Consider the following 27,838-nt stretch of genomic DNA (forward strand, 5'->3'; position numbering starts at 1 on the left):
TCAGGTGTAGAAATGTTCCATTTCCTTTTATTCAGATGTTTGCATCCAGGTTGCTGGCAGAATTCTTTACACATGTGACATTTCAGCTTACACGTGTGAATCCCAGACATTCCCACAGTCCCTAGGAGGAAAATATTGGTCTTTATATTTTGAAGACTTGCTGCTTGAGACTCCACCTTTGTAGCCTACAAGCCCTGAGAATCTTGTCTCTCGAGCAGAGTTTCCATTAGGTTAGACAATCTCACTGCCTGAGCTGATACTGACTGCACATGCTCGTGGATACCCTTTGGGACTTGGGAGGTTCTGAGTGGGAGCACAGATACATTGCACCGTTAGAGAGCAACATAGAACCTCACACCAACAGCAATAACAGCACAGAACAATCTGCCATCAACTTCTCATGCCTGGTGGAGACCACATTTATGCGGTCAACAATATGGAGCTTTTCTTCAGGGAGTGATAGCAGAAGGCTGCTTCCTCCGCTCTTGCCTCATTTTCAGAGCCAGCATTGCCCTTCGATACAAGTCTGAGAGAAAATAAAAACCCATCATTAATAACAAAGGAAAGATTTTAAGTCCTGCTGCTGAGCAAGACAATGAGAACCCACCAACCTCTTGGGGCAAAACTGATGACCAGCGTGCAGGACTCCTGTTCCTGGACAGTATATTATGGGCCTGATTCAAAGCCCATTAGATCAGAAGTTCTGGGCTTGATGCTGAAGTTATGGGGTGAGGTTCTCTGGCCTGTGTTATGCAGGAGGACAGACTCACTAGATGATCACAATGATCTCTTCTGGCCTTACAATCTATGTAGTCAATAGAAAGGCTCCCATTGACGTTGATAAGCTTTGGATCAGGCCCTATGACAGCATGAGACACCCCCCCACGAATGATAATGCTGAGCACAGACCTTGCTTGTTTCCCAGACAACAAAGCTTACCCATAATTCATAACTCCCTATCCGCTCTTTTCTCCAGCCCTCTTCAAATAAAGAGGAGCAGGAGCAAATCTACTTCTTTCCAGCAAGTGCAGCAAGATGCTCTAGAAAAGGAATTCATTCTGCATCAGTGGCTGGGGTAGCTTCCTGCTTGGCTCGCTGCCACCACTCACCCACACATAAGCTAGCTCTAAAGAAAGGGTAGTTTTAAGTCCAGCAAGAAAATGACTAAAGGGGCTCTTTGTTCATCTAAGCAAAAACTGCCCATCTGAGCCAAAATAACCTCCAAAATCCTGTCTAATAACCTTAAAGACATTCTCCCATCCCTCGTGTGGAAAGGCCAAACAGCATTAACAATCCACGTCAGCTAATGTATGCAAAAACATCTATATCATTCACCAGCCACCATCATAAAAAAAGGCAGCTGCCTTCTTTCGGGGAAAAGTTCTCTGAGAGAGTAGAGTCACTCACCCGGTGCAGACTTTTGAGATATAACTTTGGAAAATCAAATGAACTTTGATGTCTGACAATCCCTTGACAGCAGTCCCAGCTAAAGGTCTGAAGTATTCCCCTCCTTTCTGGACAGGCTGTCCCCTATCCCCATTCCTTTTCAGCCTGACTCTCAAGCCCTCAAATCAGATTTCACCCCTAGGAATAGAGGGCATCTGTGATGGAATACACCCCTGTATTCACACTTGACACACTATTATAATGATCTATGTACAAGGTATGCCTTGTAAGGCATCATTTGAAAACTCGTAATTCACTGGTCAGTATTGTCCTGATAACATACGTGTGGCAACAGTGTATGTGAAGTTATAAGATTTCCCCGTTCCAAACCCAACAGCCCCGCCCAAGCAGAAGTTGGTAAACAGGTCTGTCCTAAACAAAGGAATGTGTGTTTGCCTTAATTTGCATTTAAGCAGTAAACAGAGTCATCAAGCAGGAAGGGAAAACAAAGAAAGCTCTAACAGGTGCAAAAAAAAACCCCAGCAGGGAACATCCTTCTACATAGACTATTTCCTGGTTCTCAGCTGGAAATGTTTTTCCAAGAGGGGGACTGAAATTAATAAAAGGAGGAGAAAACACCCCCAAAGGATCACTTTCTCCCTGCCCATCACATTCTCTGAACCTCAGAAGACAAAAGGAAACAGCCATTGGACTCTGGGGGGGTGGCTCCTGACCTGAAGAGTTTGGTCAATAATCTTGCTGAAAGTATGTGGTGAGAAATGTTGCTAGAATCTAATACAGTTTGTTAAATTACGCACTAGTAAGCATTTTATTTTTATTTTTCATGTAACTATTTCTGACTTTTATGCCTCATTATTTGTATTCACTTCAAATCTCTCTTTGTAGCTAATAAACACTGTACAACATATTCATAAATGACCTGGAAAAAGGGATAAATAGTCATGTGGAAAAGTTTGCAGATGATACAAAATTACTATAGATAGTTATGCCTCATTATTTGTATTCACTTCAAATCTCTCTTTGTAGCTAATAAACTTGTTTTATTGTTTCATCCAATCCATTGTGTTAAAATGTCTGGGTAACTTCATTTATCATGATACACTGATGTATATTATTCCCTTAAAGGAATAATGAACTTAATATTTGCGGACAGTCCTGGAGAGGGCCGGACAGTACAAGATGTACATTTCTGGGGGAAAGTCCGGGACTGGGAGTGTGTTGGGGTCATCCTGTAGTATAACCAGGCTGGTGAGAGCCAGGGTATGACTGGCAGGCAGCAGTTACACAGCCACATCTGGGAGTGGCCTGCCTGCTGGTGGCTGGTTATGAGCACTCCAGTTGGAGATTACGGGAGCAAGGCATGGCAAGGCACCCCAGGTTACAAGGCAGGGATGACACAGCCACTGACTAGTCTGGATTATATGCTGGTATGTCACAGTATCAGAGTTGCCTTGAACCATTGTATGTTCTCAGTATCCTCTGGGCACATCTGGCTATCCCTTTTAAACCTTGATCTCCAATACCCACCCAGATAACCATCACTGTTCAGTCTGAGACCATCCCAGGCTACAAGCTATGCTGCAAAACAAATCAAACCAATACCTCTCACAACTCCTTGCTGACTGAACATACCATTCCCAACCATTCCTCAGGCCAGCAACAAGTTGGGGGAAGATACTGACTGCAGACAGCATTAAATAAACAAAATAAATTTGTTAGTCTCTAAGGTGCCACAAGGACTTCTCGTTCTTTTTGCCGATACAGACTAACACGGCTGCTACTCTGAAACCTGCAAAGAGGATTCCCCATGGTCAGTTTGAAATCCACCAGTAACTTGACGCAATACAAACAAGCCATAACATTTCACAAGCTTTCCTGATCCAAGAAACACAGACGATAGCAGATCGAACCCTTCCCACTCTTTGCAGGAACATGGACAGCAGATGTACAGCATCCCCTCTTGCATACACACTTCACCTGGGAAATACTGACCAAAGGTACCCGAGATTCCTTCATTCTGTGGCTCCAATGAGGCCTCCTGGGACTTGATTTTATTTTTAATTTTCTTCTTTTTCTTCTTTGTGCTCTGCCCTGGATTAAATGAAATGAAGTTGGATTTAACAGTGGGACACGGATTTTTTGTGGTCATTACACTAGGTGGGAAAACTTTGCCCAACAGCTTTCTGAGAACATCAGTATTTTCCTGGGGCTGCCCGAAGCCTGAGCGCTACCGGCTTCACGGTTTGCCGGGCAGCCTCCAGACCCTGCGCCCCCGGCTGGGCGCTTCCCCTCCCGGGCTCCAGCTGCGCTGGGGAAGTGCCGGCTGGGGGCGCAGGGTCTAGAGGCTGCCCAGCAAACCGTGAAGCCGGTAGCGCTCGGGCAGCCCTTTTCGCGTGGCTGCGAGGGAGGAGGGGGAGTTAGGGCGGGAACTTTGGGGTAGGGGCGGGGAAGGGGCGGAGTTGGGTGGGGCCAGGGGTGGGAAAGGGGCGGGGCCAGGGCCCGTGGAGTGTCCTCTTTTTTTATTTTTTAAATATGGTAACCCTAGCAAAGCAAAGGAGCAAAGTAAGCAGTCATGGGATAAGTGGAAACTCTCATAGCTCAGTAACTGGTTAAAAATAGGAAACAAAGGGTAGGAATAAGCCGTCAGTTTTCACAGTGGAGAGGTAAATAGCAGGATCACCTAGGGATCTGTATGAGAACCAGTGCTGTACAACCTATTCATAAATGACCTGGAAAAAGGGATAAATAGTGATGTGGAAAAGTTTGCAGATGATACAAAATTACTATAGATAGTTAAGTCCAAAGGAGACTGCAAAGAATTACAAAAAGGGATCTCACAAAACTGCGTGACTGCAAAAGAAAATGGCAGATGACACTCAATGTTGATAAATGCAAAGTAATGCACCTTGAAAAATGTAATACCAATGATACATACAAAATGATGGGGTCTAAATTAGCTGTTACCATTCAAGAAAGAGATCATGGAGTCATCGTGGATAGTTCTCTGAAACAATCTGCTCAAATGTGAAGAGGCAGTCAAAAAAGGTAACAATGTTAGGAGCCATTAGGAAAGGGATAGATACTAAGATAGAAAATATCATAATGTCACTATATAACTCCATGGTACGCCCACACCTTGAATATTGCATGTAGTTCTGGTTGTCCCATCTCAAAAAAGATATATTAGAATTGGAAAAGGTACAGAGAAGGGCAACAAAAATGATTAAGGATATGGAACAGCTTCCATATGAGGAGCAGTTAAAAAAAATTGGGACTGTAAAGCTTGGAAAAGAGACAACTAAGGGGGGATGTTATAGAGGTCTATAAAATCACGACGGGTGGAGAAAGTGCATAAGGAAGTGTTATTTACCCCTTCACATAACACAAGCACTAGGAGTCACCCAATGAAATTAACAGGCAACAGGTTTAAAACAAACAAAAGGAAGTCTTTCTTCACATAATGCACAGTCAACCTGTGGCTCTCATTGCTAGGGGATGCTGTGAAGGCCAAAAGTATAACTGGATTCAAAAAATGAATTAGATAAGTTCATGGAGGATAGGTCCATCAATGGCTATTAATCAAGATGGTCAGGGACACAACCCCATGCTCTGGGTGTCCCTAAACCCCAGACTGCTAGAAATGGACTGGATGGCAGTGGATGGATCACTCAATAAATTGCCCTGTTCTGTTCACTCCCTCTAAAGTATCTGGCATTGGCTGCAGTTAGATGACAGGATACTGGGATAGATGGACCATTGATCTGACCCAGTATGGCCGTTCCTATGTTTTTATGCTTAGCATGTGGCATTCAGGGGGTAACTACATACTCACTAGAGAAGAATAAGTTCTGCAGATATTTATGTCACATGGACCAGACAGTGACAGGTTCATTGGCAGGTGGCCTACACCACGGCACCCAAAGCAGGTTGACTCAGAGGTTCAAATTCCACAAAAATCCACAAAAAAAGTTCCTTAGCTATGGCAGTAAAGCCTTATAGGGATCTGCTACCACCTGTTTAGTATATTAGTGACTGCAGCACAAGGATTTCCAATTCCATGGTGAGGGAATGGGGAACAGGTACATGTACTTCTTGATACCACTGCAGGATTTGGGGGACAGGCTTAGTAGAGAAGGTCACAAACCCCAGGAGAGGGCAGGAATCAGGCCACCGTCACAACCCACCATCTAAAAATAACATGCTAGGTGAAATTTAGAGGGCCCATGTGATGGGAACACCCTGGATGGACCTGCTCTGATTGTTTGCAGGTTTGGTTATAAACTGGACCCACCCTGACTTGAGGTGGGTGCTGGGTTCCAGCTAAACTTTTCACACAGCCTTAGTGTTTACATGTGTGAGATGTGCTGTTTGGATTCCCCTGGCTTGAAGTGGTTTCCATCATATACAGGGTTTACAGTTTGGTTCAATGGCTCTCAGCACTCCCACTATACAAATTGTTCCAGCACCCCTGCTAGAACCTTCTTTCAGTCTGACGCCTACTAATACTGTTACCTGCTGGGAGAGGAGTTGTCCCCTGGGGGAGTGGTTTCTCCTGGCCAACTCTGTTGCTGTGGAGGAGCCCAACTGCAGCACTTGCTCTGTTCTCTCCTCCCCAAGCTTTCCCTTCCTCTTCATCAGCCATGCTCCCACACTGCACCAACCCTTTCTTCTTCACCTTCCCTTTCTTTCTCCTTCTCTTGAGTACCTTTGGGCCTTCCTCCTTCTGTGCGGAGAAGAGGTGGGGGAAGTCCATTACCAGAGGTCAGTCACTGTTTGGCAGAATAGTCACAGGAACAGCTATATTAAGGGGTGAGGAATGAGTGAAGGGGCAGGTTACCTGTGAGAGTGTGTTCTGGATGGGCTGTAGTAGTTTGTACTCCCCTATCTTGGCGCTTCCTTCTTGGGAACTCTCCCTTCTGGCCAGCAATGGCCTAGGGACAGGAAAGCACAGACAAATTAATAAATTGACACACACACCCCCCCGCCACAATATTTTTCCTCCCACAGCCCTTAGCTACAGTGTCCCTTGCTGCCCGGCTGTGGCAAAGAAGGGCACAACACCAGACAGCAGGAATTCAGAGACCAGAGCGTGGATGCCTATGAACTACAGGCCCAAATGAAATCCTGTCCCCACGCTCTTGCCCCGTTGAGGAGCTCAGAGGCGCAGGTCCTCGGATGCTGACGGAGGCCCTTAACATTCTGTAGCATCTCTCCAGCCAGCCATTCCATGGAGCCAGTCCCAGGCCTCTGCTGAGCATGTGACCAAGAGCCCCCTGTATGCCTGAAGGTGCTTCTGTCAGCTCCCAGCAGGCATCCATCACTTTCCCCGCTCACGGACCTACAGCAGCCACACCTCATGCACCAGCTCTTGTTCCCTGAGGGCTTTACCAGAGGCCCCATGTACATGCCCTGCCCAAAGTTCTCTCTCCCAGTCTAGTCCCAGGGAAGCGCCTCCCCACACCCCATTGTCACCATGCCAGCTAAAATGGCCGCCTCTTTCATGCTCCCAGTTTTGAATATAGCCACCCCTCTCCCCATTGGTTTGCACACACGGGCTCAGCTCTCGAGGCACCAGGGGAGATGCTGGCACAGCCCCTGCTGGGAGATGAAAGTGTGTGAGGAAGTTCGCAGCTACTCCAATATCACTAGAAATGGGTTAGTTACTGCGTATCGTGAAGACCCTCTTGAGTCCTATAATTACAGAGCTCTGCGCATCACTTTTCGTTGTGGTGCAGTGTCATTCTGGAGCCGGATTCTGCTCCCATTTTCACTGGGGTAACTTCTTGGGCTTCACTGGAGTTATTCCTGACTTACACCGGTGTAAGGGAGAGGAGAAGAGTGAGAAATGTGTTAGCTCTGGGGAGGGAGGGAAGCCTTTGGCTTTGAAGAATGAATCCCCCTCTTCTAGGCTTGCTGTCTGCACCCAGATCCACAGTTAAAATACACTGATGTCAGACCAAGGGCAGGGCATGGCCCAGAATATTAACTCTCCATAGAGCAAACCTCTCCCCCCGAGTCTGGCTGTGGGCCCGCGCTGCTCTCCTGGGAGCCTCTTGCTCTCGGGGGGCTGGCTGGTCAGGGCTGTCTTGTTGTACCCGGGCACTCAGGACACTGTAGTTGATGGCAATGGTGTGCAGGAGCCAGCGGAGTCCCTGCAGGATGGTCCGGGACTGGCTTTTATGCAGACTTTTGGTTGCTGAAGATGGCTCCTGTGGGCAGAGAAAGCCCGAGTCAGCATCTGCAGCTGCATGACAGCAAAGCAGCGAGGAGGAAAGGTACCTGAACAACTGCTGAGAGCAGCTCACCACAAGGAGAAGGCCAGCTGCCTGGCTTCTACTACTGCAACCAGGGGGAAGTCTCTGTATGGCTCACTGGCACACCGACTGCTACAGATCACAAGAGTCCCAGATCAAGGTTAGCAATAACATGCAGGACACACATCTGATTGCCCAATTAGGCTAAGGATTAAGTCAGCTCTAGTGTCTGGCCATCAGGTTGCAGACCTGGGGCCGTGCCATAGATTTCTGTATCTGAGACAGAATCACCTGATCAGCAAGTTGGAGGAAACCCGCTGAGTCCTTTGACATGAGATGGCCTGGATAGGAGAGGGCTAACAGGAAATGGCTCCCTGGTTGCAAAGCATATGGAGAAGTTTCCCCTCTCCCACATAAGATCTAGAAGTGCAGAGAGACTGACAGCATTCCAGCATGCTAAACCACTCCCAGGCTGCATGGGGAATCCTGCTCCAAAACCCCACAGGCCGCCACCAAGTAAACCAAGGACAATCTCAGCTGAAGCAGTGTTTATATCCTCTGAAGACCTCTGCATAACATGGTCACACACTTGAACAGGTTCCATAGAGGGCACTGGTGGTGACAAACACCTGCCTGTATATGACATTCCCCTTCCACCCAGTGGAATCCTAATCTCAACCTCACACTTAGCGGTCTGCTAGCTGCAAGACAGCCTGAGTGGTGTGGATTATGGTTTGGGCCTTATTTTTATTAGGCTGTCATGGGTCCAATGGCCCTTCAGGAGAATTAGGGCCTACTTTGGCTCACAACGACCCTGTGGGCTACACCTGAGAGCAGGCAGTGCTGCCGCTTTAGCTAATAGCAATGGAACAGCTGAGCTAGAATAGTGTAAAGCAATGGTTCTCAAAGCCGGTCCGCCGCTTGTTCAGGGAAAGCCCCTGGCGGGCTGGCTGGTTTGTTTACCTGCTTTGTCTGCAGGTTCGGCTGATCACGGCAGGGCCGCCCAGAGGATTCAGGGGGCCTGGGGCAAAGCAATTTCAGGGGCCCCTTCCATTAAAAAAAGTTGCAATATTATAGAATACTATATTCTCGTGGGGGCCCCTGTGGGGCCTGGGGCAAATTGCCCCACTTGCCTCCCCCTCCCCCCCCCCGGCGGCCCTGTATCACGGCTCCCACTGGCTGAGGCTCACTGCTCCAGGCCAATGGGGGCTACGGGAAGGGTGGCCAGCATATCCCTTGGCCCCACACCACTTCCCGCAGCCCCCATTGGCCTGGAGCGGCGAACCGTGGCCAGTGGGAGCCGCGATTGGCCGAACCTGCGGACGCAGCAGGTAAACAAACCGACCCGGCCCACTAGGGGCTTTCCCTGAACAAGCGGCGGACCAGCTTTGAGAACCACTGGTGTAAAGGAAAAGTTCCTTAAACGGAAAGGTGAGAGAAGGAAGCGCTTGCAAGCAAGGTGCTGCAGCTGCTGCAGGCTGGGAGGAGCCCACAGGAGGTAGAGCAGCCCTGGGTGGGGACAAGCCCTGAACGAGGGCTCAGCATTGACAGTGACAGCCACAAGAGAACCATCAGGACCCCTGGAGAAGGGAGAAAGTGGTGGCGCTCCTGTCATTAGGCTCTGAGAAGAGAGCTGGCCTAGGCCTCCCAACCAGAGAGTCTACATGTAAACACTGGCTCCTGGGAAGGGAATAAGGAGAGAGAAGAAACCCCCAGGGAGCAGAGTAGACTCTCTTGGGCGAAGTCCCGAGTTAGGACCTAGAATGGATAGAAGAAACCCTTGGGAAGCAGGTTGGTTTGGCCCCTGTGAGAGGAGTCCTGGGACAGGGCTTGTAACTGGGAGACACCAGAGGTAACCTGCCAGAGTCCCTGGGGGAGGGAGGCCACGTGGGGAATTCTGCTGGAGAAGAGGTAGATGTTAGTTTGGCCTGAGAGGGGCTGAAGAATTATGACTTTGGATTTGTTAGGACTTTTGGGTGGACTTTTTTGTTGCCCCTGGAGGGTTTGGATTTTGACTTGGCTGGAGGGCTGAGCCACACAAGACCTGGCGAGAGGCAGGCATCCAGTAGGAGGCACCGGGGATGAGGACCTCTTACAGCATTGTGCCTTGACACAAGGGGATGCTACAGATGGTGAGTACACCCCTCTTCATAGGCCAAATGCTTCTCAGCCGCTCCCTGTTAAATACTGGTGATAGGACACTAGATACCGAATAAATAATGTCCTTTAATGTCCTCACCAATGCTGAGGTGGTGGCATAAAATGAGGAGAAATGTTTATAATTCCCAGGGAACCTTTGCTTGTGTATCTGCCAGATTCACATCCCAGTGCCTTACTGCAGGGGCTGATGCAGAGATGCTCATGGGGCCATGCATCTTCCTCCCCTGGCACTCCCAGATGTCCTGGGAGCTGGTCCCATCACTCCCCCTACTCAACATGAGGCTCTGTATGAAGGGTCTCTCCAAAAATACTATGGCCAAAATTTTCAAAAATGGCCACTGATTTTGTGTGCCAGGAGCCCAGCTTAAGCCCCCTTAGTATGGGGGTGCAAGACTGTGGGAGCTGCGGGTGCTCAGGCCCAAGGTATCTCAAATTGGGCTCCAAGAAAATGAGCCACTCCAAAAAATCACTGGGCACTTTTGACAGTGCTGGTCTGCATGTTCCACATGCCCATGTTACCTCCCCTCTACATAATTCCCTTTGATGCTGATGGCAAAAGGCCCACAGAATAAAGCGTTCTCTGGAGTCACAATTCCTGTATAAGCATGAAGATGAATGAGATCGGTGGGAATGGTGCCAACTACATCAAGCTGGTCAAACCCTTCTCACACTTACGATGCGGCACAGTGACTTGTTTTCGTTCACAAGCTTCTCCAGGGACAGGCATTCGATCAGCTCACATGGGAGGAGGGCATCAACCTTGTCCTGTTTATTGGCCAGCCTGGGAGCAATGAGAAGGGAGGAAGGAGAGAGAAGGACAAGACCTCACTGGCCAGCAGAGCCCCTACAGTAGCTCAACATTGTCTTTCTTCAGTCTCACTCCTGAGGGGGGGTGGAGCCAGGCTAGTGCTGTGGGGAGCTTGTCCAGGGTGGTTGGCATGATTTGGTAACCCTGCAGTTTGAGGTTTATTCAAAGGCAACATGGCAAATTCCAAAGACAGCCAGTGAGGTTCATGTATGAGCTTGTGGGAGCTTGCAAGGGCCTGGTTCAGCCCAGACCACCACTCTGTGACCATCTGTCCCAAGCTCTAGAATGGGATCAAACAAACCCACCAAACTCAGCTGCAGAAACTCAGACAAATCTGAGGCAGCAAGAAGCTTCACTTTGGGTTTGGCAGAGTCTGTCAAAAGCCCCCAAAAGTTTCCCTAGACGCCTGGCAGGGACAGGTTTTAACTACACAAACTTCTTATCTCTAGAGTGGAGAGGACCATGTGAAAGTTTGGGACTGCTGAAGCAGAGGGATGGAATCCACAGTCTCTGTCACATGGACAGGAGAACCCCCAACTGGCTCATGGTTCCAAATGCACAATTGTGATTTGGGGTAGGCTTTGTTCATCCCTAACATTCACTTCACCCCAGGCCTGCTCCTGTTTGAGTCAATGGCAAAAATTACATTCACCTCAGTGGGATCAGGACTGGCCCCTCCACCTAGCCCTGAGCCTGGGCCCCCACCCTTTCCTTATAACCCACTGTCATGCTCTGCCGCCGCCCCCCGCTTCACAGACTAACTGCTTTGTCCCATCCATCCCGGCAGTACAGACACCATGCCAATGGAACACAAGGGACTGGTGGAGACACTATGAGATAGGACTGAGGGGCTCAGTGACAAGGGCCTATTTGTTCACATGTTGCCACCAACATTTCCAGAGCAGTTCAGGATGTGCTAAGCTGAGGGAACACAAAGCCATGGTTCCAAACTGATGTGAACAGAACCGTGTGGCTGGGCTTTTCTTTCTGCATCGTGTCAGCCAGGCCCAGTTAACACTCAGAGCACAGAGTCCTATGGGGAGCGTACCATCACCCCAATGCTTGGCAGAGTCTCCCAGATAAGCTGCACCTGTCTCATTCCCTAAAATAACCCACCATACTACAGTAACTGCTGAGTCATGTTAAAACTCAGACACCTTAAGGAGACCCAATGGCAACCAACAAGACTAAGCAGATGTACTATCTGCTCTGTGTGGGAACCCATGAACCCCTCTACCCTACTGTCTCTTCACCCAGTTTAGACTGACAGCTCCATGGAGCAGGGACCTTCTTTATGCACCTGCAACATGCCAGGCACATCTCTGTGCAATATAACTAATGATCATCACTGAGGCACCTGCAGCTCTACTCTGCAGAGAACACAAGAGAAGTGGGGTCTGCAGAACTATCCTACTTTCACTCCGTGCTGGTCTCACCTGCACTGTGCTTCTTTCTAATCACCCCACCAGCCCTAATCCAAAGGGACAATCCTCTCTTAATTCATCTCCCTCATTCGTTCCGATCCTGGGTGCCCCTCACACATGCTGTTTCAGCACTGGTATCCCTGAATATTGCCTTTGAGGTTCCTGCCTGGATGTGCAGTAACCCCGTTTACTGGAATGGCCAAGGAGCATTTCAATGCAAGGGAGAGGTAGCCTTACAGTAACAGGGGCTTCCCTGAAATCCTAGGGTGAGCCAGAAGACGGCTCAAGGTTCTCTTGGCCTCTTCCATCCGCAGCACATCGCTGGAGTCCAGAACAAAGATAATCCCGTGAGTGTCACCGTAGTGATTACGCCATGTGCCCCGCAACCTCTGCCCCCCAGATAGGTCGACAAGGGAGACTTCAAACCGGTCCACTCTGAGTTCTGTCTGGTTAGGCTTTGTTGTGGGGAGCACCTCACACGAGAGCACTGCAGAGAGAACAGCACACACAGTAACACACATGCAGCCCCCAGACAAACACTGAACATTATTATCCCTTGTTCCCAGATATGGTTTATAGCAAGGATCCCCTGTATTAGCATTAACCCCCTTCAGCTACATTCCTGTTCTCATTTAAAGGGGATACATTGGCAATTCTGGGAAACACCAGGACTACATTCTCTATGGACACTCCAGGGAGTTCTCAGGCCCTTAGCCCCTGGAGTTAAAGTAGGGTGGTCCAGTGGTTAGGGCACTAGCCTGGACCTTAGAAGACCCAGGTTCAATTCCTTACTCTGCCACAGATGGCTAGTGTGACTCAGGTGAGTCATTTAGTCCCCCTCTGCCTCCATTCCCCAATCAGTAAAATGGGGATAACGGGATGGCCCTGAAAGGATAACTGCATTACAGATTGGAAGGTAGTACAGATAGCCCAGTGATAGGGGCCAGAAAAATACTGTAGGTAGGTTAATCCTAGGACTGTGTTTGCTGTAGGCTATGGCTGTTTCAGATCCATTTCCTGTCTTAAAGTAGGTGATTCAAGCAGGGATTAAGTCAGTCTTGGTCAGCATCATGACTTCAGGTCAAACTGAAGCACAAACTCCTTGCTCTGTAAAAACAACAAGGAGTCCTTGTGGCACCTTAGAGATTAACAAATTTATTTGGGCATAAGCTTTCATGGGCTAGAGCCCAATTCATCAGATGCATGAAGTGAAAAATACAGGAACAGGTATAAATACTTTGTCCTCACCCACAACTATTTCAGATTTGGGGACAATTTATACCTTCAAGTCAGCCTAACTGCTATGGGTACCTGCATGGCCCCTCAGTATGCCAACATTTTTATGGACGACTTAGAACAAGCTTCCTCGGATCTCGTCCCCTTACACCCCTACTCTACTTGTGCTACATTGATGACATCTTCGTCATCTGGACCCATGGGAAGGAGGCCCTTGAGGAATTCCACCAAGATTTCAACGATTTCCACCCTACCATCAAACTCAGCTGGACCAGTCCACACAAGAGGTCCACTTCCTAGACACTATAGTGCTAATAAGCGATGGGCACATAAACACCGCCCTATACCGGAAACCTACTAACCGCTATACTTACCTACATGCTTCCAGCTTTCATCCAGACTACACCACGCGATCCATTGTCTACAGCCAAGCGCTAAGATACAACTGCATTTACTCCAATCCCTCAGAGAGAGACAAACACCTACAGAATCTTTATCAAGCGTTCTTAAAACTGCAATACCCACCTGGTGAAGTGAAGAAACAGATTGACAGAGCCAGAAGGGTACTGAGAAGTCACCTACTACAAGACAGGCCCAACAAAGAAAGTAACAGAACGCCACTAGCTGTCACCTTCAGCCCCCAACTAAAACCTCTCCAGCGCATCATCAAAGATCTACAACCTATCCTGAAGGATGATCCCTCACTCTAACAGACCTTTGGAGACAGGCCAGGCCTACAGACAGCCCCCCCAAACCTGAAACAAATACTCACCAGCAACCACACATCACTGAACAAAAACACTAACCCAGGAACCTATCCTTGCAACAAAGCCCGATGCCAACTCTGTCCACATATCTATTCAAGTGGGATGTAGCCCACGAAAGCTTATGCTCAAATAAATTTGTTAGTCTCTAAGGTGCCACAAGTACTCCTATTCTTTTTGCGGATACACACTAACACGGTTGCTACTCTGAAACCTGTCACACCTGCTTGTCAACTGTCTATAATGGGCCACTCTCTTACCACTTCAAAAGTTATTTTCCTCCCTTGGTATCTTGCTGTTAATTGATTTATCTCATTAGACTGACCTCACACTTGGCAAAGCAACCCCCATCCTTTCATGTATTTATACCTGCTCCTGTATTTTTCACTTCATGCATCTGATGAAGTGGGCTCTAGCCCACGAAAGCTTATGCCCAAATAAATTTGTTAGTCTCTAAGGTGCCACAAGGACTCCTCGTTGTTTTTGCTGATACAGACTAACATGGCTACCACTCTGAAACCTGTCTCCTTGCTCTGTGACACCCCTGTTCAGAGACCTATCCTAAATCCTGGCAGATTTGGCCTCGGCACATGGCCTGGGGGGAGGGGGGAATAGCCCCATCCTGTCACCCTCTTTCCTACTGTGCAATGGCAGGTTAGGTTAATCCTAGCAGTATATCATGACTCTGTTGATTGTTTTAGAGTGGCCAAATGGGTTGGCAGGAATCCCAGGGACTGAGGCCTGTCGATCTTATCCCCTAGGTTTAACCTGAGTGGATACCCCATTTCTGTTGCATCTGGCTGTCTAAATCCCAGTTCTGCGGAAGGGGCTGTTGTATTCCAGACACTCTGCAAGTCTAGATGCATCACGCTATACGCCTGCATCCTGTGTAACAGCCTGATGCAGTGAATTCATATCTCTGATGCTCAGCAGTGGCTTGGTCCTCAAGCCCCGCAGAGAGTGAGTGATATAGACTGTCCGAGTCCACATTCCCTAGGCTGGACTTAGACAAACAATGTCAGCTACATAAAGTTACCTAATAGACATGAGAAAGTCAAACTCTGCTACCAGAGCATAAAGACACAATTAGGATCCAATTTTGACCTCACAGGATTATTACGATGCTGCCTCCTGCAGAGGATGGAGGGGAATAATTGGAAGCACAGAAAGATTTATCCCCTCAGTGATGGGGAGATTTGAAGTTATTTGCAAAGAACAATAAACTCTTTGCCTCTGGCGTCATGTCAGTTCATCTGAGACTCAGGGTATGTCTACACTGCAATCAGAGGTGTGACTGCAGCACAGGTAGACACAGCAACAAAGCTGAGGTACTGCAGGTAGCAGCCTGGGCTGTGCAGCCCTGCCCAAGACCCTGCTGCTGGTGGTGGCTTCAGTCCTGCTGTTATTGGAGATAGCTGGATCAAAGCTAGCTCGGATATGTCAACACATGCTGCGCTCTCACCTCTGACAGCAGCATAGACATATCCCCAGATTCCAGCAGTAACCGGAGACAATTAGCTCCTCACCTCTCTGTATCTCCATTATGAGGGAGGTTTTCCCTGTATTGTCCAGGCCCACGACAAGGAGGGTCACTTTCCTGATGAGGAAGAAAAACAAAGTTAGCCCGCACCGAGGAGATATTCTCCCCTCCAAGCTATGGGACTGTGGTTTCCAACTTGAAATGGTCATCACAGCCAACAGAGATTTCCCTAACCTCCCCCCCCCGCCCCCGAATTTCCCCAACACCTTCCCCCTCCCAGTTTTGTGAACTAGTTACATGCAATGTTGCCAGTTTAGTGATTGTTTGGAAATTTGAATTGAAATTGAAACATTAATACACACTTTAAAAGCATATAAAGTGTATCATAAAATTAGTGTATCTGAAAAAGTATAATAGATTTGAAAAGTATGAACATAGACTAGTTTCCTTATACCGCTGTTGTTTTTTATGACAATGTCAGTGCATTCATTTAGGTGATGTTGGCCAACCTAATAATTTCAGATTATGATTTGTAAGCAAAGTCTAAATGAGCTCTCCCTGACAGCTAGTGGTGAGCTGGGGCTGGGGGGAAAGGCTTCAGGATCAGACTGTATTTACATTCACACCTAATCTACCTAGGTATCCAGCAAACAGAGCTACGTTGCCCAAGTGATAGATTTTGTCTGGGGTTGGGTTACAAATCACTTGAATGCGCGCATGGGGGGGCGGGGAAGAGTATGAAATGTGTTATTCTTATTGTATGAGCAAAGGGCAGTAGAACTGTACTTACCCTGCGCTGATTGAGGGCATCAAGAGAGAGGGTGGGGACAGGCGTTTTGCTTGATGGTCTGCCTGAGTCACAAGTACTATTTGACCTGCCCCTCTCCACTGTTTAAAGACAGAGCTGATTAGGCTCCATAGACAGTCTTTTGTTTTGTTAAGTGACCACTACAGCTGAAATCAGGTCTAAGTGCTTAAACCAGCTGTGGGACAGTGTTTCTGTGGAAGAGACGGCCCAGTCTGCACTAGCAACGAGGTTCCCCCACTGAGAGCTCAGCTGAAATCACTGAGAGCTGGGTGGAACCTCAAGAGACCAGCTCACAGAGGTCACAGTGGCAGGTGGCAGCAGAAGATGATGGCGCAGGGCCATTGGAAACAGATCGATGGAGTGAACGGTGGCACAATGATCAACAGTGGCCAGAACGAACAGTGAGCAGTTGGAGGAACGAACAAGGTACCTTCTTGCCCCCCACCTCATGTGAACTCATGTGAAAGCACCTCTGAACTCTGAATCTCCACTGACCAAGGACAACACTGATGAGTCTTAATGAGGCTGTTAAGAATGCTGGAGACACAACATAGTTCATGCGAACAAACATGGCTGTGGCATCATACTTTCTATTTAAACAAGAGATACCACACACTACAAACTGGAGGCCAATGTTAAGTGCATTGTCACTTGTTCATCCTGAAGTTGAACACTGGTTCCGAACAAGATCAGCAAATGCGCACTATCTTTCTGCAAGAAACTCAACTGACAGGCTAGACACATGTGGTGCAACAGGGAAAGACTCAACAGTTGAAAAAGTGAAGAACTCTCTCACCACATTCAAAAAATGTACATACATGGCTGATGAATGCACCACTGCAAATGGGCATCAAGTATTAAGTTATTGTGTACTTTATCTTGATGTCAGTGGTAGGCCAGTAGATGCATTTCTAGATGTTCAAGTTATAGAAGACAGATTGGCTGCATCTGTGACAAGGCACATCTTAGAAGAGTTAAATGCTTGTCAATTGGACCCCAAACAGATGGCTGCTTGTGCATTTGGTGGAGCTGCAAATGTCTCTGGAAGACATGGTGGAGCACAAGCTTTGCTCAGAGAAAAGTGTAACCCTAATCTCTCCTATACACACTGCAGAGGTCATCTACTCCAACTAGCACTAGTATGAGTTGCAGACTCTTCAAAAGACATTTAAAAAGCTATACATTTAATGTCTTCATTATATTCTTTTTTCAGCAAGAGTCCAAAAAGACTGAATATCTTGGAAAACGTAGAAGATACACTGGGACTGAAGTTCAAATTAGTCCAACCTGGGAAAACCCTCTGGCTTTCTCATGAGCAATCCTGGGCTGTTATCTTAAAATTACTCCAGCCATTATTACTGACTTTGGAAAGTATCTACCAAGATGGGATGGATCTAAGTAGTGAGGCTGGTGGATTACTTTTGCTACTATGTTCAGAGAAGACTATTGCCATTCTCTCTCTTGTAAGTCTACTGTTAAAACCACTTGGGTCATTAAACAATGCCATCCAGGCATCTGCTACAACAGGAGTAGATCTTTGTCCAGCAATAGAAGCTACATTTGGATCAATCAGAGAGCTAGCCATTGAAAAAGTACTGGAAGAAGCAAAGACTTCAGTCCAGAAGTTGACTAATGAAGGCATTTATATTGAATCCTTAAGTGAAGAGGACAAGAAGTGTTTGTTAAGACAACTGAAAAAGTACAGACTTGATTCTTAAAAATCTATAACAGCGACTTCTAGATTCTACCCAACCTCTACATAGCTTTTACTGTCTTATAAAATATCGACAGTTGAGTGGAGTGAGGCACTACCAGCAATGGGGCTGCCATGTGCTCAGGACAGAATAGAGAATTTGAACACAGAGTGGAATATCATACGACGAATGAATGAAGATTTGACTTCAACTTCTTTTTTATCATCACTTGTGGCTCAACCCGATCTTTATGCTATGTTTCTGGGGCTGAAAGAAGTAGGAATTCATCTCTTGCTACTCCCAGTCACAATAGCTACAGCTGAGCATTCTTTTTCATCATTGAATAGAATTTTGCATTTTGAAAGAAGTCGCCTTCTGCCTGATCATGTGAATGAACTAATGAGGATATCAATTGAAGGAATGGAAGTACCAGACATATGAGAAGCCACCAAAGATGAATGCATTGCATTCAAGAAGTTCATTAGCAGAGTTGTGCAAAATTATAACAAGAAACCAAGAAGGATGTAGATGTAGTGCTTCATAGAAGGCTTGAGTAGCCAACTTTAATTTGTGTGATGACTTTAAAATCTAATAAAATGGTCATGAAACATTTTTCAGTTTTTACTATGGTGCCATGCAGCCCAGCTTCACTCTCACGGTCTCACCTCCCATCAGCCCTGCCCACCCCCTGTAAATTTGAACATCCCCCTAATTTCAATTCCTGGGGAGAACACTTACAGCCACCATCTTGTGAGGAATTCTCCTAAGGGCTCATTGAGTCTAGTTCTCCCTGGTATAACTCCCCTGAATTCATGGGATTAGAGCAGGGAGGAAGTTGGCCCTTTGTGGACATAGAGTGGATCACTGAGGATGAGGGCAGGGTAAAAGAGTAACACAGAAAAAACATCCTTAGTCTGTTCCCTAGGGGCCAGCCCAGGATTGTCCCCTCCAGCAGGGTTCTCATGGCTTGGGTTCCTTCCCTGGAGCAAGGCCTCTTGCCACTACCTGGACAGAATTCTTCCCCAGAGCCAGGGGCCTGCCTCCTGCATCTCTCCTCTGGGGACTCATGACAGCCTAAGGCTTCCTGCCACTGCCTGGGAATTCCTTGCCCCTTGGCGCACACCTGCCAGGCCTGCTCCCACTCTGCTGCAAGTTCCTGTCTCTAGGAACCACCTCAGCTGAGCCCTGGTAACCCTTTATCAGACTTATTAGCTAATCAGCTGCCAACCAGCCACCTAGGGATTTAATTATTGCCAAGGGGCCTGGGTTGGCTCGTTCTCCCTTACAGGCCTGTCACAGGTAGCTGGTCCCTGATTCCCTTGAAAAGGCTGGTCCCTGTGACAGAGCCCCTCTCTCCTGGACCCTCCCCTTACATTGGTGTTTACATCAATGCAGAGTCCCCATCTATCCTGAGAGAGTCGAAACAATGGCATTTACAGGAATGGGGGTAAGGAGCACCAGGGCTATGCCCTGACAAAGTTCTGCCCCCAGACATACATCACACACAGCACCCTGGGCACAGGAGTGCCTGTCAGACCCACATCTTCTCTAGTGCTGTAACCCCAAGATGCATCAATGCCACTTTGCCCCGTGATGCTGAGACCTGGGCCAACAGCCACCTAAGGTGGGGACCTTCCCCCTCCTATTTTATTCTTCTTTACTCATTGTCCCAACAGACAAGAAAATTCCCAAGACCTGAGCACAGCGATGAGCTGGAGGGGAACTCCTTGTTTTAGTTCTGCCACTAATTTTGAAGGAGGTTTGGGCGATTCCCCTGCCTCTGCTGAAGCTCACCCCTTCACTGGACATGGCTAATCCCCCCTGAAAGAGATTACTTATCCTTGGGGCTCAAAGATCCTGCTGAGGAGCTCAGTGTTTCCTTACTGACCCATGAGATAGTGCCAAATGACAGATATTTTCAAAAACATTCCTAGGGGAAGGAGTCCCCAACCCACCCCATTCAATTATTGCATTAGGGACAAAGGCCTGATTCTCCTAACCCTGCACCTCTGCAAGGCTGCCTACAAACCGTTCCTGCTGACGTGTGGGAGTGAAACATTCTGATTTGGGAGCATTTTACATCCACTTTGCACAGGTGTAAATAACTAGATAAGGTACAAGGCAAAGGAGAATCTGGCCCAAAGAATTGTCCCTCTGCTGAGCAGTAGCATATCTGGGGCCTTGCACGTAAGCTTCCCCATGGAGGAGGGACTCATAAACAGCATGCAGGCAATCCCTTCTTTCAGGGATCTCTGCCCACTAGCCAATGCCTAGTTCCCAGGGAGCAACTCTGCCTCAACAATGGCCTAGTTCCATGAAGGCAGAGGGCAAAGTCTCCTGCTACCTCCACAGCTCCCCTAAAGAATCTGCAACAACAAAACTAACAATGACATCTCTTCAGAGACTGAACCTTAACTCACATGCTAAGAAAAAGAAGGCGTAAGACTATGTGTAACAGTGCTACCCGGTGACCCCTGCTGTAGCAGTCTAGACATCTCTAGCAAAGTGCAGCTGTCTCCTTCCATGGCTAGGAGACAGTGATTTTGTTTACATGGGAAAACCAATTAATTGTATTACTGAGGTGTATGTGCTGGGGATACATGGCTCATTGCAGGCTAAGGGGACACTTTTGTGGGACCCCTGCATTAAAATACTGGTAGCGCATCACTGCATGAATTTTTTTTTTTAAAGCAAGAATTCCTAATACTATCACAAAATGCAGAATTCAGCTCTCACTAAAAGTAATGGGATGAAACTGAGCGAAGGCTAAATAGCAGAGAACATTTGCTAGCACCGAGATCTATTTCTTTAGGGGTACTATTCCCCAATGTAAATGGTGAAAACTTTATTGCGTGGTCATTTTAGCCTAAAACTAAACAAAACACTGGACAATAGAGCTAGTCAGAAAAAACTTCAATAGAACCATTTTCCATCAGAAGATTCAATTCCATCTAAATCGAAATGCTTCAGGAAATCATGTCCTCTCCACCAAAAATTTCATTTCAGAGAAAAAGCGAAAAATGTTCCAACAAAGACAAAACATCCCTTTCCCTCATTTTCCAAACTAAACATTTTGAATTTACATTTTTAAATGCGTGTTTAGAATTTTTTTATTTTGTATTATAAAATAAAGTCAAAATTAAAACATTTTGGATTTGGTTGAAAGGAAACATATCAATCAACCTGGAGTGAAAATTCTTCAGAATTTTCCTCTGTGGAGAATTTTTAAATTTTCAGGTATGTTTCAAATTGAAACAACGCCAGATTTTGAAATCTTTCGTGAAATGGAATTTATGTCCTCTGCATGCATAGGGAACATACCAGTCTAGCGCAGGAGTGAGATATGACCTTTAAATCTTTTCCCATCTGGTTTTCAATTTAATAACATTTTCTTCATTGTTTCTAACATATTTTAACATTAACACTATTTTGACGGGTAAAGCAAAGAGCTTGGAAACATCACAATGCAACACACTCCCTCTCTGACAACATGGACAGTCCTATGGGGTGGAGAAATGGGGCTCTCTCTTTGTCCCAGACAAAGCAAAGGGTCAGACATCCCATCAGTCACTGATTCATTTCTAACACAAAGCTGTGGGCAGTTAACATACAAAATGTCATGAGGCAACTGGGTCCTGGGGGATTACCTGATTGGTTCCTGTATGGCATGCAGCCTAGACCAGCAGTGGGAGAGGAGCTGGAACATACTCTGCAGAGACGGGAGAGCCTCTCACCTCTGTACCTAGGAATACCAGAGAAAGTGAACATCAAGCCTTCCTTACTGCTGTGCCAGCCAGAAGGTGACCAAGAGAAGAGTCGTCACTGATACAAGGACAGAACCACCAGAGACTCCAGTTCTACTGTGCTGTGCTTCATCCTCCCAGCTATAACAATGCTCATCTGTCCAGAACGACCACCCATTGGGCTGTAGATAATGCTTTATTGGAGTTTCTCAGGATCCCTAGGACTTTCCCTCTCCTGCATACAAATAGGCCTGGGCTCCCCCGTCTCTTCTGGGAAGGGTTGTGCTGGCCTGAAATTCCTCTTTTTGTGTGTGGGGTAGTCATGTTAGCCTCACTCTCCCTAAAATCTCCTAAAATGTTGCGAGAAATAGTCTGTAAGCTCTTTCAGGCAGGGACCATCTTTGTGTTGTGTGGCTGTACAGGTCCTGGTCCTTGAGTGGACCCCCTAGGTACTACTGCAGTGTACAAGTAATAAATAACTGGCCTGGTTTTGCAGGCCCAAGTGGTTCAGAGCAGCCTCCAAACTTTGGGATGTTTCTCTGAACTGAACCACCAGCAGTTTGTCTATGGCCAGCCACCGCACACTGGGTGTCCACCTGAGAAGACAGGATAGTCAATATTCTAAGCCAGATCTTCAGTTAGTAGGAATCTGTGACTGGGTTTAACTGGGTTTTTCTTAGATGCTATCCTCTTCTTCTGCCCTTGCCCATTCTGCCCTCTAAGCATAGGGCCAGATTCTCAGCTGATGTTAATCAGCATAACCACACTGAAGTCAACCACTGATTTGCACCAGTTTAAGAGTTGACCTGACCTGATGCTGGGAGGAGTAGGGAGGCCTGGGGAATGGGGAGAGGTAAGGACAAGAGGGAAGGGTAATATCTAAGAAAGTCAAAATTAAACTCCTGCTCCATTGCAGAATTTTAAATAAGATGTCCTGTGAGCACAGAATAACCAGATAACCAGAACTAACTGCAAGTCTATTTGTACAATGCCTAGCACAATGGGGTCCTGCCCAAAGATGGGGGTTTCTAGGTACTTCCACAATACAAATAATACAGACATTTCTTAATAATAATAACTATAATTTCTATTATATTAAATAGTTACTATAATAGTGACAGTAACTCCACTGTGGCTTTCTTTTTTTTATCATCATCAGGGTTGGAAGGGCCGTCAGGAGATCATCTAATCTAACCCCCTGCTCAAAGCAGGACCAATCCCTAGACAGATTTTTACCCCAGTTCCCTAAGTGGCCCCCTCAAGGATTGAACTCACAACCCCAGGTTTAGAAGGCCAATGCACAAACCACTGAGCTATTCCTCCCCCAATTGTGTATCACTATTTTTCTTTCCTAACGAACAGCAGCTGATCAGACATTCCTCACTGGAGATAGCCCGTTGTTCACTGCAAGCAGCACAAGTGAAGCAAAGCCATTCAACCGCTCACTCACTGTGACTCAGAGTAACTCCCATCACCGCCAAACGGAGTTCTCAGTGACATGCTGATAATAAGCCTCAGCCACCAGATTCTGGCACCCTCAGACACCCTGAGTACCCCTCACTCCACCGAGATCAATAGGTTTATTCAGGGAGAACGGTACTACTTGATGTAAGGACATTGAAAACTGCTCCTGGGTCCCTATGAGGATGCAGAAAAAGACCAAGGCACCTTGTTTTGGGGTGGAGAAATAATAGCTGACTTTCCCCCCTCCTCTCACGTGATGGAGCTAGGGATTTTTAAGGACTGACAGGTGTAACCATTCCCCAGCAACCCCTCAGTTGCAATACTTCTACCTCTAACACAATGCTTCCCTAAACAACTGCCTGTTCTTATATGGTAGAACCATCCCTGGCTTCTGCCTCAGCCAGACTTCTGAAGTCAAATGCTACCATCTTTCCCTGAACTTTCTTTCAATACCCAAAGAATGACTAGAAACTCCCAGCCCAGCCACCCAGGCCTGAAGAGAAAAAACACCCCTCCCAGCAGCACCCTGAAAATCCATGTAATATTCCTGCGCTAAGAATCCCTCAGAACTGAGCCCCAATTCCAGCCAGGAGACAAGATCATCTCATGTTAAAGGAGTGGACGTCAGAGTCTCTCACCAGTTAGCCTCTGCTGTCCGGCTGCTGGTCACACTCTCCTCCTTCCTGCAGTATTCAACTAAATCTAATCTGGATTTAAACTAGTCACTACCTGTAGCCTTCTTAATCCCAGGATGGGTTCAGACCAGGAGATCTGTGCATTATGGGAAATGTAGTTCTGACGGCTCTGCCTCTCCTGCTGCATTTTACAAGGCTGGAGGGTGAGTTGCTTTATCCACAATGCCATGTGCATGACCACTGAATAAAGCAACAATCAGGTCCATCTCTGTTTTTAAATGGCTTGGAGAAATGGAGCACTCGGATTGGCCACTATGGTTTTCCAACAAAGACAGTATCTGCTGTAACAGATCACTCATTGGCCTAATCTCCCAATTACTATTCATGCCCTGTAGCACCTGCAAAGAGCAACAGCCATTCACCGCTCATGTGGCATCCTTTCTTGGGGAGTATCAGAGGGGTAGCCGTGTTAGTCTGAATCTGTAAAAAGCAACAGAGGATCCTGTGGCACCTTTAAGACTAACAGAAGTATTGGAGCATAAGCTTTCGTGGGTGAATGCCCACGCAAGGCATTGCGTCTGATGAAGTGGGCATTCACTCACGAAAGCTTATGCTCCAATACTTCTGTTAGTCTTAAAGGTGCCACAGGACCCTCTGTTGCTTTCTTGGGGAGAGTTGCCTTTGTTGCTCTCCTCCCACCCCCCTTTTAAAAATAAGATATAACCGGCTCTTGTGAATTCACTAGTGTTTGTTTTTATTTAGTATCTTTATAAGGCAGCTACTGGGTAACATCTGAACACTCTATGATAAAGTCAGACATATTATTCAAATCAGATCTACCAGCTTGAATAGATCACCAGCCAGAAGCAAAGGATCCAGGACAGGGGAACCCAGGGTCCCACAGGCAAATGCAAGGAAACAGTTCCCAAGTGATAGCAAAAAATTAAGGAAGATGGGTTATATATTAATCAGTGTAGAGAGCCCAAAATACAGCTTCCAAAACACATGGCCTTACAGCGTGTTCTGAAAGCAGCCAGCAGAAAGTATGTCAGCCAGAGAATAGGGTGAGCCTGATCACATGATTGGAACTTGCAGGTCAGTAAGTGAAACCCTGGGAGAGACACTGTTCAAACTCACTGCAGCAAAGAAGAAATGGCTACTTAGATGGAATCAGACTAGGGAAGGCTGGATGGGTGACTGATAACTAGGTCATATGTAGCCCAAGCTTGAAATGCCCAAAGTTTTTACCATCTGGCTGCTGCTGGTCAGTGGCCTATGTAAAATGAACCTGGCAGGTATGAGTGCAGTTCCTACTGGGTGGGTGTAGAGGTCACAAAACCACCATCATAGGTGGCATGAGTTGGCAACCTCATCTGGTGCCCAACCAGAGGCCAGCTATTGAATGGTCATGGAGCCTGAACTATGCCTGAGACCCTTTGGCTGTGCAGTGTGGGGAAGCTTATGTTGTCATTACTCTTGCTGCATGTGTTCTGTGGATAAATAGACTATCTGACACTTTCCACTGGATGCTTTTTGAAATGATTAAAGCAATTTACTACCCAGCTAGGTGCAGCAGGGTCAGCAAGAGAAGATGATGTTCCCTTATTTCAGAAGGAAACCAGGGAGCACCAATGGGAATCCAGATCTGCAAACCTGACACAGGAAGTGGGAAGAAAGTGCTGAGAAGCACTACTAGGGAAAGGGCTGTTTAGGGGCAATTAGCCCATTGAATTGGCTACAATCCTTGGACTACATTACTAACCGCATAGATGGAGAGGAACCAGATCTCCGGGCTCCATGGGATACTGCACACCTATGCACCAGACTTGTTCACAATGCATTTAAAGCACAGGAGGATGTGGGTTGAAAGCTGTTTTCTAGGAATAGGAAGCACTGTGCGATGGGGCTGGCAGGTGTGATAAACAGGGAGGGGCTGCTTGTTCTGCAACCCCCAGCCTCTTATCTCTCCCCCACAGGCTTCTGTTTGCCACACCCCTGTTTCCTGCCCCTGAAACTATCATTCCCCCTACAGACAAAGGACTTGAGAAGGCTCCAAGCTGCAATTTTCCCAGTAGCTCAATTTTGACAGGAGGGAGGGCATCAGGGATGAAGATGCAGCAAAGGGAGAGGACATCATGAGCAAACTGAAAGGGATTTGGACAGATTAATCTGTGGGCTGGATACATGGCTCCTACAGCGCAGTGTATGGAAGCGGACAAATAGAATCCAGCAGAACACAGAGCAGAAGACATGAAGGGGCACTGGGGAGAGAGGGGCAATATTAATTAGAAATCATGTGAAGGGCATTCAGCCCAAGAAGCGATGGACCATGCTATACACAAGGCTATGAGAGTCTGGAGGCAACGGGGAAGTACCAAAGACCCCACTGTCATTTGGGATATCGTGGGTATTCCTGGTGCCCGTTTTCTGTTAGGGAGGATATTGCTGGGACTGAAGATGGGCCACTGAATGTGTAGGGTTAGGGAGATGTAAATGATAGAGATCTGCCAAAAACCAGACAGATAGAAGAAGGGTCATCTTGCAGAGAGAGAGAGGAAGGGATCAGAATGATACACATAAGCGGTTTAAAGACAGCAATGCTATTTTGGACTGCTGAGTTCAGCAGAGGTGGAGGGCATGGATGGTGAGGAGCATGCATGGCGTACCCCATGGCATGCAAATTTTGATTTCCAGGGGGCAACCCATCCTGTGGCACCTGCCAGTTCTTTTATCTTCTGGCCTCTTATGAATACCTTGACAGTTTTCTATCTGCTCTGATATTAGTAAATGAATAGCAATGGGCCAGATCTGTAGGTGGTGTAATCAGCATAGCCCCAGTGAAATCCATGGAGCAACACTGATTTACTCCAGCTGAGGATGTAGCCCAATAATTCTTAGCACTTAGTGGTTTTGCTTTTCATCCAAAGATCTCATCACAGTGCATGACGCTAACCAGGCAAGGTCCCTGCCTTAAGGGGGTTATTTACTAAACCAGATGGTTAAAATGATAAACAGGGCAAAAGAACCAGAGGAAAGGGGAAATACATCACAGTTCAGGGCAACTACACCAGTATTTCCCCCCTGTGCTCTAGTAATGACACCCTCTGTCAGGCATCCCGCTCCCCAGCCATCACCTCTTTTGGGTGGAGACTCGCATCTCTCTCCTTTCTGACCTTGGTATTTCCAGGCTGCGCAGTTCCCTGCCTTCACTGTGTTAGCCCAGCAAAAGACAATCTGAGCAGACGTTATCTCTTTGTCTTCCAAGACAGGTAACAGTGTGGCTGCCCAGTTATAGCTACGGAGCACACAGCACTTCCTGTGCAGGCCTCTTTTATTCTCTGAAGGTAAAAAGCACTACAGAAAAAACATACCCAAAACAGGAAAAGAATCTGCACACCAGCTAATAAGCTTACCAGAGATCACCCCAACCCTAACAGGAGCTCTGGCTGGAGCACCCCACTGAAGGAGTATCCTTGTGGTTTCAAGGTCCGCTTCAGCTCAGAACAATCACACAGTCTTATGGGGCCTCAGTGGGCCCAGTCCTTCCATCACTTCCCAGGGCTGCCCGGGGGGGTCAAATGGGGCAATTTACCCCAGGCCCCGGGCCCCACAGGGGCCCCCACGAGAATGTCGGAGGCTCCTCCCCGCCTTCACCTCGCCTTCCCCCATCCCCCAGCGCCTCAGCACGCCGCATCCAGGAGCGGCCCTGGACAGCACTGCAGCGGCGAGGCTCGGGTGGGGCCTGAGGTCCTCCCGCTCGGAGCCGCGTGGTAAGGGGGTGGGGCTGTGAGCTCCGGAGGGCCGAGCAGCAGGAGCTCCTGGATGCAGCTCGCTGAGGCTCGGGGGGAGGCAGCATGGTAAGCCCCTCTGAGCCGGGCACCCCCTGACCCCATCCCTGACCCCCAGCTCCAAGCCCAGCCCCTCTGAGCCGGGCACCCCCCGACCCCACCCAGCCCTGACC

At 47.6% G+C, this 27,838-nt stretch overlaps 1 protein-coding gene across 2 annotated transcripts; it reads right to left on the reverse strand.

Annotated features, from left to right (window-relative positions):
• On the reverse strand, window positions 1–27,617 carry ARL13A (ADP ribosylation factor like GTPase 13A). Of its 2 annotated transcripts, none has more exons than XM_065556485.1 (10): window positions 27,291–27,617; window positions 21,683–21,777; window positions 15,580–15,650; window positions 12,291–12,540; window positions 10,497–10,602; window positions 7,411–7,616; window positions 6,245–6,338; window positions 5,920–6,130; window positions 3,400–3,498; window positions 1–526 (listed from the first exon to the last, which is right to left on the reverse strand). In XM_065556485.1, exons 2-10 carry the CDS (start codon window positions 21,739–21,741, stop codon window positions 450–452), a joined length of 1,173 nt encoding a protein of 390 aa, XP_065412557.1. In that variant the 5' UTR covers window positions 21,742–21,777; window positions 27,291–27,617; the 3' UTR covers window positions 1–449. The 2 variants fall into 2 exon arrangements, with proteins under 2 accessions (XP_065412557.1, XP_065412556.1); XM_065556484.1 differs by lacking the exon at window positions 27,291–27,617 and adding an exon at window positions 23,881–24,018.
• Window positions 27,618–27,838: the final 221 nt, after the last annotated feature.

This window comes from Chrysemys picta, chromosome 9 (assembly GCF_011386835.1).
Source record: "Chrysemys picta bellii isolate R12L10 chromosome 9, ASM1138683v2, whole genome shotgun sequence".
Classification (NCBI taxonomy): domain Eukaryota; kingdom Metazoa; phylum Chordata; order Testudines; family Emydidae; genus Chrysemys; species Chrysemys picta.